This window comes from Nycticebus coucang, chromosome 15, assembly GCF_027406575.1.
Source record: "Nycticebus coucang isolate mNycCou1 chromosome 15, mNycCou1.pri, whole genome shotgun sequence".
Lineage (NCBI taxonomy): Eukaryota > Metazoa > Chordata > Mammalia > Primates > Lorisidae > Nycticebus > Nycticebus coucang.
In genome coordinates, this window is record NC_069794.1 from 69,682,401 (window position 1) to 69,695,747 (window position 13,347).

At 37.2% G+C, this 13,347-nt stretch overlaps 1 protein-coding gene across 7 annotated transcripts in view; it reads left to right on the forward strand.

Moving 5' to 3' along the window:
- IFT88 (intraflagellar transport 88) overlaps nucleotides 1-6,534 on the forward strand; it is a 164,591-nt gene extending 158,057 nt beyond the window's left edge. For 4 of the 7 annotated variants that reach the window (XM_053563849.1, XM_053563850.1, XM_053563855.1 and 1 more), the window contains 2 exons: nucleotides 5,875-5,985; nucleotides 6,227-6,534. In XM_053563849.1, coding sequence (XP_053419824.1) covers nucleotides 5,875-5,985; nucleotides 6,227-6,348 — 233 coding nt within the window. In that variant the 3' untranslated portion in view covers nucleotides 6,349-6,534. Of the gene's footprint in view, nucleotides 1-5,694; nucleotides 5,796-5,874; nucleotides 6,012-6,226 lie in introns of those variants that run through there. The other 3 variants (XR_008374646.1, XM_053563852.1, XM_053563851.1) reach the window with 3 other exon arrangements.
- Nucleotides 6,535-13,347: the final 6,813 nt, after the last annotated feature.

Genomic DNA, 13,347 nt, shown 5'->3' on the forward strand with positions numbered 1-13,347 from the left:
CCAGCCTGAGCAACATAGGGAGATCCCATCTCCTCAAAAAATTTAAAAATTAGCCAGGCATGCTGGCACATATCTGGAAGATCACTTGAGTCCAGGAATTCAAAATTACAGTGAGCTGTTATTTGGCTGCTGACTCCAGCCTGGATGACAGAGCTAGACCTTGTCTCCCAAAAGAGCAAAAATTTTTTAAAAAGTAAAGCATATAGTTGAATCTTTTTCAAAAAATCTTTTCAGCCACCCTGTCCTTAGATTGGGAAATTTAATCAATTTACATTTAAAGTAATTACTGATAGTGAAGGACTCACTATTACCATTTTTTAAAATCTCTATCCAATTTTAATTATGTTATCATTTATTATTTTACAATATATTTTTTTAAAATGCTGTTAACAGTTGCCTTAACTCCTCTATATGACCTGGAATAAAAGATACCTAGGACACACAAGCATCAAGCTGTAATACCTACTGGTACTAAACCATTACTGCTGAAGGGATATTGTTTTTTACATAAGCAGATGTGTGGTAATGTAAAATAAAATACACTCGTGTTGGAACAAAGCAGTAAACTGCTTTAATGGCTATGGAAAGGAGGTGGTTTTTTCTTTCTTCAACACTCTGGTTCTGGCAGCAAGTTGTATAGTATTATGCATTTCGAGCAATATGTGCTTTGAAAACCTGTATTTTCAGTTTGTGCATATCACTTGAATCTGAGACCAAACGTGGAATATCACCTCAATATCCTCAATAACTCTCCCTCCACAAGGTCACAATGTTAGTGAACTCAAGACTTACTGATGATGATAATTATTTTTCTCCCATGACAGCAGACACTTACAATTTTCTCTAAAAGAGTTGAAAATGGAAGGAAAACCTTCAGTATCCAGCTTTTACTTCACATTCTCCTAGTGGTAAAACAGCAGCTCTACACGTTGGTGAAATAGAAATTTCAGTTTTTTCCTATTAGTTTTTAGTCATATTAACATTAAAATGTACCTGGATTGGGCGGCACCTATGGCTCAACTGAGTAAGTCGCCGGCCTCATATGCTCGAGGTGGTGGGTTCAAGCCTAGCCCCAGCCAAAAACTGCAAAAAAAAAAAAAAAAAAAAAAATGTACCTGGATTTAGCTGAATTTCTAAAAAGAAAATTTTAGTTACCAAATATTTCAGAAATTTAATAAAGCATTACATACATGTAATTACCTCTTACCCCCCTCATTATTACAAATTACATTTTTTATGTTATGTTTCTGTAAGTTTTATAGTTATGGTTATATTTTAATGCTTTTATCTTTTAAATTCTGCACATCTATTAAAAAAATGTAAATATATTTATTTAATCTTATCTTAAGGCACTGAATTTCTTTTTTTCTGGTTGGACCTGAGAAACAAGATTAAATGACCAATGCTGGCTTTATTTCTTTATAAGCAATAATGTAGGTCTTTTTTTCATTCAATACAACTGCAGCATTTTAATAATAAATCCATAAAAAATACAAAGAAACATCTACTGAATAGGCTTCTGCCAAGCAATTCATGTTTTAAAATTAGATTCTACCAAGGTGACATGGCATTACAAGCATTTACTTTTTGTTTTCTTTTTTCAAGTCTGTCAGTTTTTTACTACCATTATTTTTTTCTAGCAGAAGATAGTGTGTAATCATAAAGTAAAGCCTAGAGACTACTGCCATTTTGTTCATTATTTTCTGTGTATCATATAGTTATTTCATTCCTCTTGTTGCCTTCTTTTATGTTTCATTGATTTTTTTTTGTAGTGACATGGTTTAATTCTTATCTCATTTTCTTTTCTGCATCTTTTAATTTTTTATAGTTACCATGGAGATTACATAAAACATTTTTTTTGAAACTCAAATATCCATTTCATGTTTTTACATTTTGCCAAAATCCAATACTATACTGTTGATGTAAAAATGCATTAAGTGTTTAAAATACAACCAGTGATCTTGAAATAAGTAAAAGTTCAACATAAAAAAAGAGCTTCTAAAAACATCCTTAAGAAAACAAATATATAGACAGATTGACAAAATGGATAAATAATCCTAAAGCAGAAATTCCAAAACTTATAATAATTACAGAAAATATTAAAAAATTATCCCCTAAAGAGATTATATCAATTATAGTTATTTTTTAATATATACTTCATCTTGTTTATTTAATTATTGTGTTAAGACATTTATACTCCATACTAATAGATCCGACATGTACTTTTGCATTATGCACCATAGGTGTGATCCCACCTTTCACCCTCCCTCCATCTAACCTCTCTACTGCCCTCCCATTCCCCCTCCCTCCTTCATCTTGGCCCATAGTTGTGATCTATTCTTCATATGAAAGTGTGAGTGATTGTAAATTGATTTCATAATAGTACTGAATACATTGGATATTTTTTCTTTTACTCTTGGAAGACCCAGCTCCGTTCAGGTAAATGTAAAAGAGGTAAAGTCTCCATCTTGTTTTAAGGCTGCATAATATTCCATGGTATACATATACCACAATTGTTTTTATTGTTGAATACATAAAACATTTTATAGTTATAACAATTTATTTTTAACATACGACAACTTAATTTCAGTCATATATAAAATATGTACTCTTTTCACATCTCCCCCCCAACTATACAAGGTCTGACAATTAAATTTGTGAACTTGTTCTAGAAAACATGCATATCTGGCCCTGCACAATGGCTCACACCTGTAATCTTGGCACTCTGGGAGGCCAAGATGGGTAAATTGCTTGAGCTCCGGCATTTGAGACCAGCCTGAGCTACATCAAAATCCCGTCTCTACTAAAAAGAAAATAAAACTAGCCAGGCATTGTGGCGGGTGCCTGTAGTCCCAGCTACATGGTAAGCTGTGTCAGAGGGGTCACTTGAGCCCAAGAGTTTGAGGTTGCTGTGAGCTATGATCATGCCCCACCACTCTACCTAAAGTGATGGAGTGAGACTCTTGTCTCCAAATCAGTCTGTCTGTCTGTCTGTCTTCTGGAGAGCTTTTTTTTTTTTTTTTTTTTTTAGAGACAGAGTCTCACTTTGTCCCCCTCAATAGAGTGCTGTAATGTCACAGCTCACAGCAACCTCCTGCTTTTGGGCTGGAGAGCTTTTTTTTTTTTTTAAAAAAGAAAAATTGCATACTTCATTGCTGGATATCAGTACAGTCACCTTCAAAGTACTCCTCTTGGGAACCATGCACATTTTTTGCATGGTTTTGTGTGCCATGTGACAACCCTGATGGTCATTCTAGAAAAAGAGTTCTAAGGGTGGCACCCGTGGCTCAGTGAGTAGGGCGCCAGCCCCATATACCGAGGGTGGTGGGTTCAAACCCAGCCCTGGCTGAACTGCAACCAAAAAATAGCCGGGTGTTGTGGTGGGTGCCTGTAGTCCCAGCTGCTCGGGAGGCTGAGGCAGGAGAATCGCTGAAGCCCAAGCTAGAGGTTGCTGTGAGTCCTGTGACATCATGGCACTCTGCTGAAGGTGGTAAAGTGAGACTCTGTCTCTACAAAAAAAAAAAAAAAAAAGAAAAGAAAAAGAGTTCTAAAATTTATTTGAAGTGTGGACTAGGCACTGGCATAGTAGGGGAGTACTTTGTAGGTGACCATAGTGATATTCAGCAATAAGATATGTAGCACCTTTTCTAGGATGAGTTCATGAACTTAATTGTCAGGCCTCATTATTACAAATTACATTTTTTATGTTATGTTTCTGTAAGTTTTATAGTTATGGTTATATTTTAATGCTTTTATCTTTTAAATTCTGCACATCTATTAAAAGTAATTTGTATACCACCATGATAGTATTACAGGATTCTGTATTTGTCTCTATATTTACGTTTACCAGAGAGTTTTGTGTCTTTATATGCTTTTATGTTGCTGTCTAGTATCCTTTCATTTCAACTTGAAAGATTCTCTTTAGCAACTCTTGTTAGGCAGTTCTAGTGGTGATGCACTCCTTCAGCTGCAGTTTATACATAATTAACTTTGCCTTCATTTTTGAGGACAGTTTTGCCAAATACAGTATCCTTGATTGGCAGGGTTTTTTCGTTTAGCACTTTGAATATATCATGTCACTACCTGCTTGCCTGTAATGACTCTTTTGAGAAATCAACTGGTAATCTTGTGGGAAGCTCCCTTTATAGATGATGACTTGGTTTTCTCTTGCTGACTTCAGGATTCTCTTTGTTTTTGACTTTTGAAAGTTTGATTATATAAAGAGTGAGCCTGTGAGGGTTCATCATAGTTGGGAGTCCTTTGAGCTTCTTGAAGGTGGTTGTCCATTCCTTCCTCAGTTAGGGACACTTCCAGCCATTATTTCTTCACATAAGCTGTCTGCCTTATACTCTATCTACTTTTTCAGAATTCCCATAAGGCATATATAGGTCCGCTTGATGTCTTACAATTCCCTTAGGCTTTCTTCATTGTTATTTTCTTTTTGTCCTTCTGACTCAATAATTTCAAATGACATGTCTTTGAGTCCACTGATCCTTTCTTCTGCTTGTTCAAATCTGTTAGTGACTACTCTAGTGAATTTTTCAAATCAGTTACTGTATTTTTTTTTTTTTTTTAAGAGACAGAGTCTCACTTTGTCACCCTCGGTAGAGTGCCGTGGAGTTACAGCTCACAGCAGCCTCCAGCTCTTAGGCTTAGATGATTCTCTTTACTTAGTCTCCCCAGTATCTGGGACTATAGGTGCCCACCACAACACGCGGCTGTTTTTTGTTGCAGTTGTCATTGTTGATTTTAGCTGCCCCGGGCTGGCTTTGAACCTGCCCCGCCCTACTCACTGAGCTATGGGCACCGCCAAAATGTGAGAATTTTAAAGACTGTCTTATTCAGATTTATTCCCAGAGACATTACCAGTAAACTAAAATATGGAGTATACTCAAAAAAGGAAATGATCAGTGTATATACAGTGGACAACTTCCATTGAAAGTAAAGCTCACATATTAAAAAAATAATACCACTGTAGGAATTTTAAGGGAATGAAAACTTGTGGATTAAAGGAATGATTCTTTTAAAAAATATAATAGAAACTTAGGGTTAAAAAAGTACATTAAGTGTTCAGAACTATCTCAACATCTTCAGTGATACATACAGATAGCATTCTATCCCAACATAGCCATTCCATGTTTTGGCAGCTGTAATTCTTCTTCTTTTTTTTTTTTTATTGTTGGGGATTCATTGAGGGTACAATAAGCCAGGTTACACTGATTGCAATTGTTAGGCAAAGTCCGTCTTGCAATCATGTCTTGCCCCCATAAAGTGTGAGCAGCTGTAATTCTTTTTAGGTTTTTCCTTAGCCAAAATCTATCCTATTATCCAGAGAAAATCTAATCCTCTTCTGTATGAACATTCTTCAAATGTTTAACAAAAGTGACTGTGTGATCTAGGTTGTCTGCCACCCAGGTTAAGCTTACCTAGCCTCCTCTGCTATTTTTCATATGATGTGGTTTTAGGACCTCTCATCAGTCTTGATATGAGGTTGATGATAGAGCTCATACTGACCTTATGACTTGCTGTTTGTTCTTTCTTCAGATGTTATTTGTTCTTTGCTAGATTATACTAGTTAGGGTAGTCTTTTAACTTTTCACAAATTCTTCTATAAACTTGAAACCTGTAAGAATACATTTGAAAGAATACATATAAAGACTACTCTTTGTATGTGATGTTATATCTATATTATAGATTTCCTACAAGAGAGTTCTTTTAACTATCAGAAATCAAGAATGACATCCCTAAGAAGTTGGCTTCCAGATGAAACAACTTGCCTATTTCTTGGCAAATAAGTATTCTTTAAGATGCATAATGTAGTGTTATATTTTCTCAACGTATTAAACAAATGCATTTTTATTTTTGTGTTTTCAGATAGTGGCCAGAACTGTAGTGCCAGTAGTAAAGGTGAACGACTAAGTGCCAAACTCAGAGCTTTACCTGGGACAAATGAACCTTATGAAAGTAGCAGTAACAAAGAAATAGGCAAGTGCTGGTACTCCCCACCCAGTTCCTACAGGTATAGCAGGTCTGAAGAAGATTGGTGAGATGGCAAAAAATGTGTAATTGGGAATTATTAAGAATTTCCTATTTATACACAAAATTTAAAATGACTTGGGAGACCATTTCTGTTCACTCTGAGTTATTCAGTTTGATGATGAGACTACTTGGTTGCACATTTGTTTTTCTATGTAACTCCAGTGTAACATTCTATTTTGAAACCTAGATGCCTCCTATGTGGATCCACTTGGCCCTCAAATAGAAAGACCAAAAACTGCAGCCAAAAAAAGAATGGACGAGGATGATTTTGCTGATGAAGAGTTAGGAGATGATTTGCTTCCAGAATAATATATGCCTTAATATGTTCTTTATTAAAGGAAAGAAATTGCCATAAAAAATAATACTCATGTTAAAGTTTTTATTAAATATTCAAACTTTAATTTTGTACACTGTCAAAACTTTAAGTATATTCTGTTTTATGAATTTGGATTTAAGTTGTATGAATTTTTTTATAGAATAAAAACATGTGAGACTTCCTTACGTTTCCTTTACATTTGGAATTATCTTCCTATACTTTGTCCATTATATAGGTATTGTTATTTTCTGGTATATATAAGTTAGTCTAGAGACTTCCTTACTTTTGTGAAGACATTGACCTACATGAAAAAATAAATTTTGTAGCACAGCCTGGTACCTACATGCACAAATATAAATATATATTATATTTAAATTCACAGAAGTGTGCCCTTTCTATTGTAGCACATGCTGATTTTTCTATAATTTCATTAAAAATAAAATACTAGTAGTAAAATCACTACATTGATTTCATGGCTTGCAGCTTGAAAAATACCATGTTAAAATATATGCATGATGAATCTTTTTTTTTTTTTAATTTTTTTTTTTTTTTTTTGTGGTTTTTGGCCAGGGCTGGCTTTGAACCTGCCACCTCCGGTATATGGGACCGGCGCCCTACTCACTGAGCCACAGGCGCCGCCCCTTTTTTTTTTTTTTAGAGACAGTTTCACTCCGTCACCCTGGGTAGAGTGCTATGGCATCATAGCTCACAGCAATCTCAAACTCTTTGGCTCAAGCAATCCTCTCGCCTCAGCCTCCTGAGTAGCTAAGACTATAGGCACCCACCATGACACCCAGTTGGGTTTTCTATTTTTAGTAAAGACCGGGTCATGCTCTTGCTCAGGCTAGTCTCCAACTCCTGAGCTCAAGCAGTCCACCCACCTCAGCCTCCTAGAGTGTTAGGATTACGCGCATGAGCCACCATGCCTGGCCCATGATGAATCTTTATCAAGCTAAATTCCATGGAATTTAGAAACTGTAAGTCTTTGTGAGTTTTGTCTCATGAGGATTATAACACTATTAAAACAATTATGTTTTGGAAGCACTGTAAAGTATAATGAGAGAAAATACCAAACCACAACCTATCACTCCTTTCTGTAGTTCCTTTCTGCTTTCAGCCCAGTGGTATGTACCAATAGCACAGAGCAAGGACATCTCTTAAGATTGCTTTTCCCATTTGTGACTTAGGGCATGGTGTAGAAAGCAAGATTGCCTGCATTTTTCTTTCCCATTGTGTTTGGCTGGTCTAGATACTGTCCAAGGAATTATAATGATCGGGCAATAAGAAGAAGTGGTTCATTTTTAACAGTACACTAGAGAGAATGGGACCCTTCATCTTATTTAACATTATCTTTTTTTTTTTTTGGTTTTTGGCCAGGGCTGGGTTTGAACCCGCCACCTCTGGCATATGGGACTGGCGCCCTACTCCTTGAGCCACAGGCACCACCCTTAACATTATCTTTATAGTGTGCATGCCATTAGGTGCAGGAGCAGGAAAATCAAAATTAGATCATGTTCCCTGCTTCCAAGATAGGTTATGATCTAATGAAGCATACAACCAGCAAATACACTAAACATCAAGTATATGCAGAGAATTATTCAAAATTCTGGGGACACAGTAGTGACCAAGAAAGAACTATATGCTGCCCTCAAGGAGCTTAAATTCGGGGGGGAAGACAGACAATAAATATATTTTTAAATGACTTTAGATATTGTTAAGTACAGTTATAAAATGGAGTAATGCAATAGGTAGTGATTGTGAGGCGGGTCTCTTAGAGGTGACCTTTATATTAACATTAGAACGATGAAAAGAAAGCAATGTTCTAGGAAGAAGCAACAGCAAATGCCCAACACCCTTGCTGAAAAAAATAATCTGGATGTGTTAGAGGGTTATGAGCTACATGATAGTGAATTAAAGGGTCTGGACCCCAACAATGTGGGGGAGGAAGAATGTATATTTAAAAAGTTAAGAATACAACTAATTAACACAGAACTAGAAAATCATTTTGCAACCACCACAGTAGTGATTGATTCAAGCAGAATCATTATTAATGGATGCTAAAGCAAGTGAAAGAAAGTTTGATGAGAACAGTATTTTCAAATGGCCTCAGTTTTCCAAAATTATTAATTATAAAGGAAAATAGTTAATATGATATATTAATAGTTAATATTAAAGAAAACTGGTGGTACCTTAACCAGTGACCAAAGTTAATGCGGCTAATAACGGGACATGTAAAAACCATTTACTTCCTTCATTGAGAGGACACAGATTAAGTTAATATTCCTGCCCCCCCAAAAACTAACCTGAATCTAACCATGAGAAAGTATCCCAAATTGAGGAATATTCTACAAAATACTGTCAAACCTGTGAAAGACAATATCTGAGAAATTATGCCAGGTTAAAGGAGACTAAAAAGCATGACAACAAAATGCATAAACTTTGATCAGATCCTGGACTGGGGAAAACTAACTTAAAACTACTTCATAAAGACAATTGCTTAAATGTGAATAGCAGTATACAGATACTCCTCGGTTTATGATAGGGTCCCATCACAATAAGCCTATCATTAAGTCAAAAATATTGTAAGTTGAAGATACATTGAATACCTTGATAAACAGATCCTAAAGTTGAAAAAGCATAATTTGAACTATTGTAGTATCAGCTGCTTCTTGACTTGCAATTGGGTAATGTCCCAATAAATGCATAATAAAGTTGAAAATCATTAAATTGAACCATCGTAAGTTGGAGACCATCTACATCAAATAGTATTGTATCTGTAAAATGTCCTAATTTTGGTAATTGCACTATGGTTAAATAAGTGAATGTCTTTGTTCCTGAAAATACACACTGTTTGAGACAAAGGGTCCTGATTTCTGCAGCTCAATGGTTCAAAAGAAAGTACAGTGAAAAAGCAAATGTGTCAGCTCAGCAACCTGTACCTCAAGCAGCTAGGGCGCCAGCCACATACATCAGAACTGGCGGGTTTGAATCCAGCCCATGCCTGCCAAACAGTTATGACAACTACAACCAAAAAATAGCCAGGCATTGTGGTGGGCACCTGTGGTCCCAGCTACTTGGGAGGCTGAGGCAAGAGAATCGCTTAAACCCAGGAGTTGGAGGTTGCAGTGAGATGTGATGCCACAGCACTGTATCCAGGGCAACAGCTTGAGGCTCTGTCTCAAAAAATGAAAGAAAAAAGAAAAAGCAAATGTGGAAGAATGTTAACAAATAGTGGAGCTGAGGCAGGCCCAGTAACTGACACCTGTAATCCTAGCACTCTGGGAGGCCGAGGCTGGTGAATCACCTGAGCTCAGGAGTTCAGAGACCAGCCTGAGCAACAGCAAGACTCTGTCTCTACTAAAAACAGAAAAACTAGCTGGGTGCCATAGTGGTGGCCTATAATCCCAGCTACTCAGGAGACTGAGGTAAGAGGATTGCTTGAACCAAAGAGTTTGAGGTTGGTGTGAGCTGTGATGCCATAGCACTCTACCCAGGGCGACCAAGTGAGACTGTCTTTCTCAAAACCAACAAACAAAAACCCAGTGGATCTGAATGAAGGTTATTTTATACTATTCTTACTACTTTTCTATATGTTTAAGTTACTTCAAAATATAAGTTTTTAAGCTAATGGAAGATATATAGTGATACAAAATACAATCTAAAGCAGCAGTTCTCAAACTGCGGGTCACGACCCCTTTGGGGGTCGAACAACCCTTTCACAGGGGTCGCCTAAATAACATCCTGCATATCAGATATTTACATTATGATTCATAACAGTAGCAAAATTAGTTATGAAGTAGCAACGAAAATAATTTTATGGTTGGGAGTCACCATAACATGAACTGTATTAAAGGGTTGAGGCATAAGGAAGGTTGAGAACCACTGATCTAAAGGAAAACAAGTATTGGAGAAAAAAAAAAAAAGAATAAAGAGCAGATGGACAAAGAAGAAACAAGTATCAAGATGGTATCAAGTATCAAGCTGGGTGGCACCTGTGGCTCACTGAGTAGGTAGGGCCTGGCCAGCCCCATATACCAAGGGTGGCAGGCTCGAACTCAGCCCCGGCCAAACTGCAACAAAAAAAATAGCCAGGAGTTGTGGTGGGCGCCTGTAGTCCCAGCTACTAGGAAGGCTGGAGCAAGAGAATCGCCTAAGCCCAAGACCTGGAGGTTACTGTGAGCTGTGATGCCATGGCACTCTACCGAGGGCAAAGGAGTGAGACTATCTCTAGAAAAAAAAAAAAAAAAAGATGGTAGAGCTTAAACATAATAATATTAGTAACTACATAATTTACAAATACTAATTATTGTAGTAATTATGTATGCTAGCAAGTACAGTAAATATAGATTGAATAAATACGCCAATTAAGTGACAAAGATTATTAAACTATTAGAAAACATGACTCAGGGACGCCACAGTCAGTCAGTGTTTGCTGCTCCCGCTTTCCTCAGGAAGGCCCCCGTGTCTCTCCTCGGTCCCTGTCACCCTGTGACTCGCAGATACTGCAAGATGTGTAAGGAAGATGCCGGGAGGACATGGAAGGCAGGAAACAGGTAACAGATTTTATCTGGGAAGTACAAAGAGAAAGTTTAGAGCACTTCCAAAGTGAGTTGGAAGTGGGTCCTTCTCATGGAAGAGAAAAGCACTACATAGTAAAGGAAGCAATAACCAGTCTTTCAGAAGCCCCAGAGATACCCGAGACTTTGGATATGAGATTGGATTACGTGTTCAGTCAAATATTTCTGAAGACCAGAGACCTAAAAGTGAAGACCACATTTCTAAATGTGGTCGATTTGATGAGTCTCTCATTAAAACTTTATTATCCTTCCACCAACAAATACTATCATCAGATGCCAAAATGTACAAATATAATCAGTATGGCAAGGTGTTTACCCAGTTACCACTGCTTAATCAATATCAGGAAATAAACAATTGGAAGAAACATTACATATTCAAAAAAAAAAAAAGAAGAAAACAAGACTCAACTGTATGTTACTTATGAGAGACACATTATAAATATAGTCATGTGTCACATATCATTATAGTCAACAATAGACTACTTATGTGGCAGTGGTCCCATGAGATTATTTATTTTAACTGTACCTTTTCTATGTGTAAATGTGTTTAAATATACAGATACCATTGTGTTACAATTGCTTATGGTATTTAGTATAGTTATGTGCTGTACAGGTTTGTAGCCTAAGAGCAATAGGCATATAGCCTAGGGGTGTGGTAGGTCTACCATATAGGTTTGTGTAAGCACACTTTATGGTGCTTACATGACAAAATCACCAAACGACATTTCTCAGGACATATCTCTGTCATTAAGTGACACTCAATTGTATATAGGCATAGGTAGGTTAGAAAAGGAATGATGGGGCGGCGCCTGTGGCTCAGTCGGTGGGGCGCCGGCCCTATATACCGAGGGTGGCGGGTTCAAACCCGGCCCTGGCAGAACTGCAACCAAAAAAAAAAAGAAAATAGCCGGGCATTGTGGTGGGCGCCTGTAGTCCCAGCTGCTCGGGAGGCTGAGGCAAGAGAATCGCTTGAGCCCAGGAGTTGGAGGTTGCTGTGAGCTGTGTGAGGCCACGGCACTCTACCGAGGGCCATAAAGTGAGACTCTGTCTCTACAAAAAAAAAAGAAAAGAAAAGAAAAGGAATGATGAAATAAGATACTATACAAATATTAATCAAAAGTAATAAGCAAGAAAATAGAATCATTATTAATATTTTTATTTAAAAGGTAATAAGGGAGTAGTCAATTTTGTCTAAAAATGTAGAAAAATCTAGTAAGATAGAGATTAACTGACTTTGGCAATAATTCTATCATTGCAACTTTGTTAAAAGTCATTGCAATGAAGAATTGAGAATAAATGCCCAATTAAAGCAGGTTAAGAAAATGGGAAGTGAGGTTTTCGAACCAGAGAATAAAGATAGTTCAGAATGGTTTGCTGTAAAGGGAAGTAGAGCAAGATCTGGTCAAGAGAGGATCCGTCAAATGTATCAGGAAAGAAGTGGGGATATATGTAACTGAATTCAAGTACGTTAGCACAGACAGGTGCTGAAGTGTGAAATCTAAACTAGACCAAAAAGGAAGTAAGGACTTGAGTGGAATAATTAGTAAAAAGTGGCAGAGGTAGAAGTCTTGATGAGATCAGAGAACTACAGGAGTGGGTAAGGACAGGTGATTGTGTCGGGGAATAGGATATTTGAAATCTGACGTTTGAATGTGGTATAGTGATTGGTGATGATACCTTGGAGATGACCATTTGATTTCATAGTTGAACCAGAAAAAAAGACAACTGTAACTACTTAGTCATTCAAAAATCAGTATGTTAAATCATCTGTGTGCAGTTTTTGGCCAGGGCTGGGCTTGAACCCACCACCTCCAGCATATGGGGCCGATGCCCTACTCCTTTGAGCCACAGACGCTGCCCAAGAATTAACTTGGGTTTTTTTGTTTGTATGTTTGTTTTTCATCTGTGTGCATTTTAAAGTTACCAGAAGTGATTAACAGAAATAGTCGCAGATTCAGGTTCTAAAATCATGAGTGAATGAATGGAATAACAGGCAAGTCTGACAACAGTCCTTTAAATGAGAGCAAGAGGTTTGGGTAGATATGCACATCAGTAACCCAAAAAGAGAAGCTTGGAGGTAGTCAACCACACGTTGGCTTTTGGAGTTATGGTGCCTAAGAATTTTTTAAAAGATTTTCCCCAACAGTTTGGCCCTGGCTAAGCAGTGTTGCAGCTGTGCTAGTGATATGGTTGCTGAGTAAACCAGGAGATGAGAGAAAGGGAAGAGCGATGACTTAAAATCCAGCTTGCCTGACTACGTGATGTAAACATCTTCAGCAGAGAACACTTGCAGATACATTAGTTTCTAAGGGAATATGATGCCCTAGCTTTTGAGTACTTGGTTGCTTTTTTCTCATTTGTATGTCTTAAATTTGGGCTTATTAACATGTTTACTTTGCATCTTCATATAGGTTG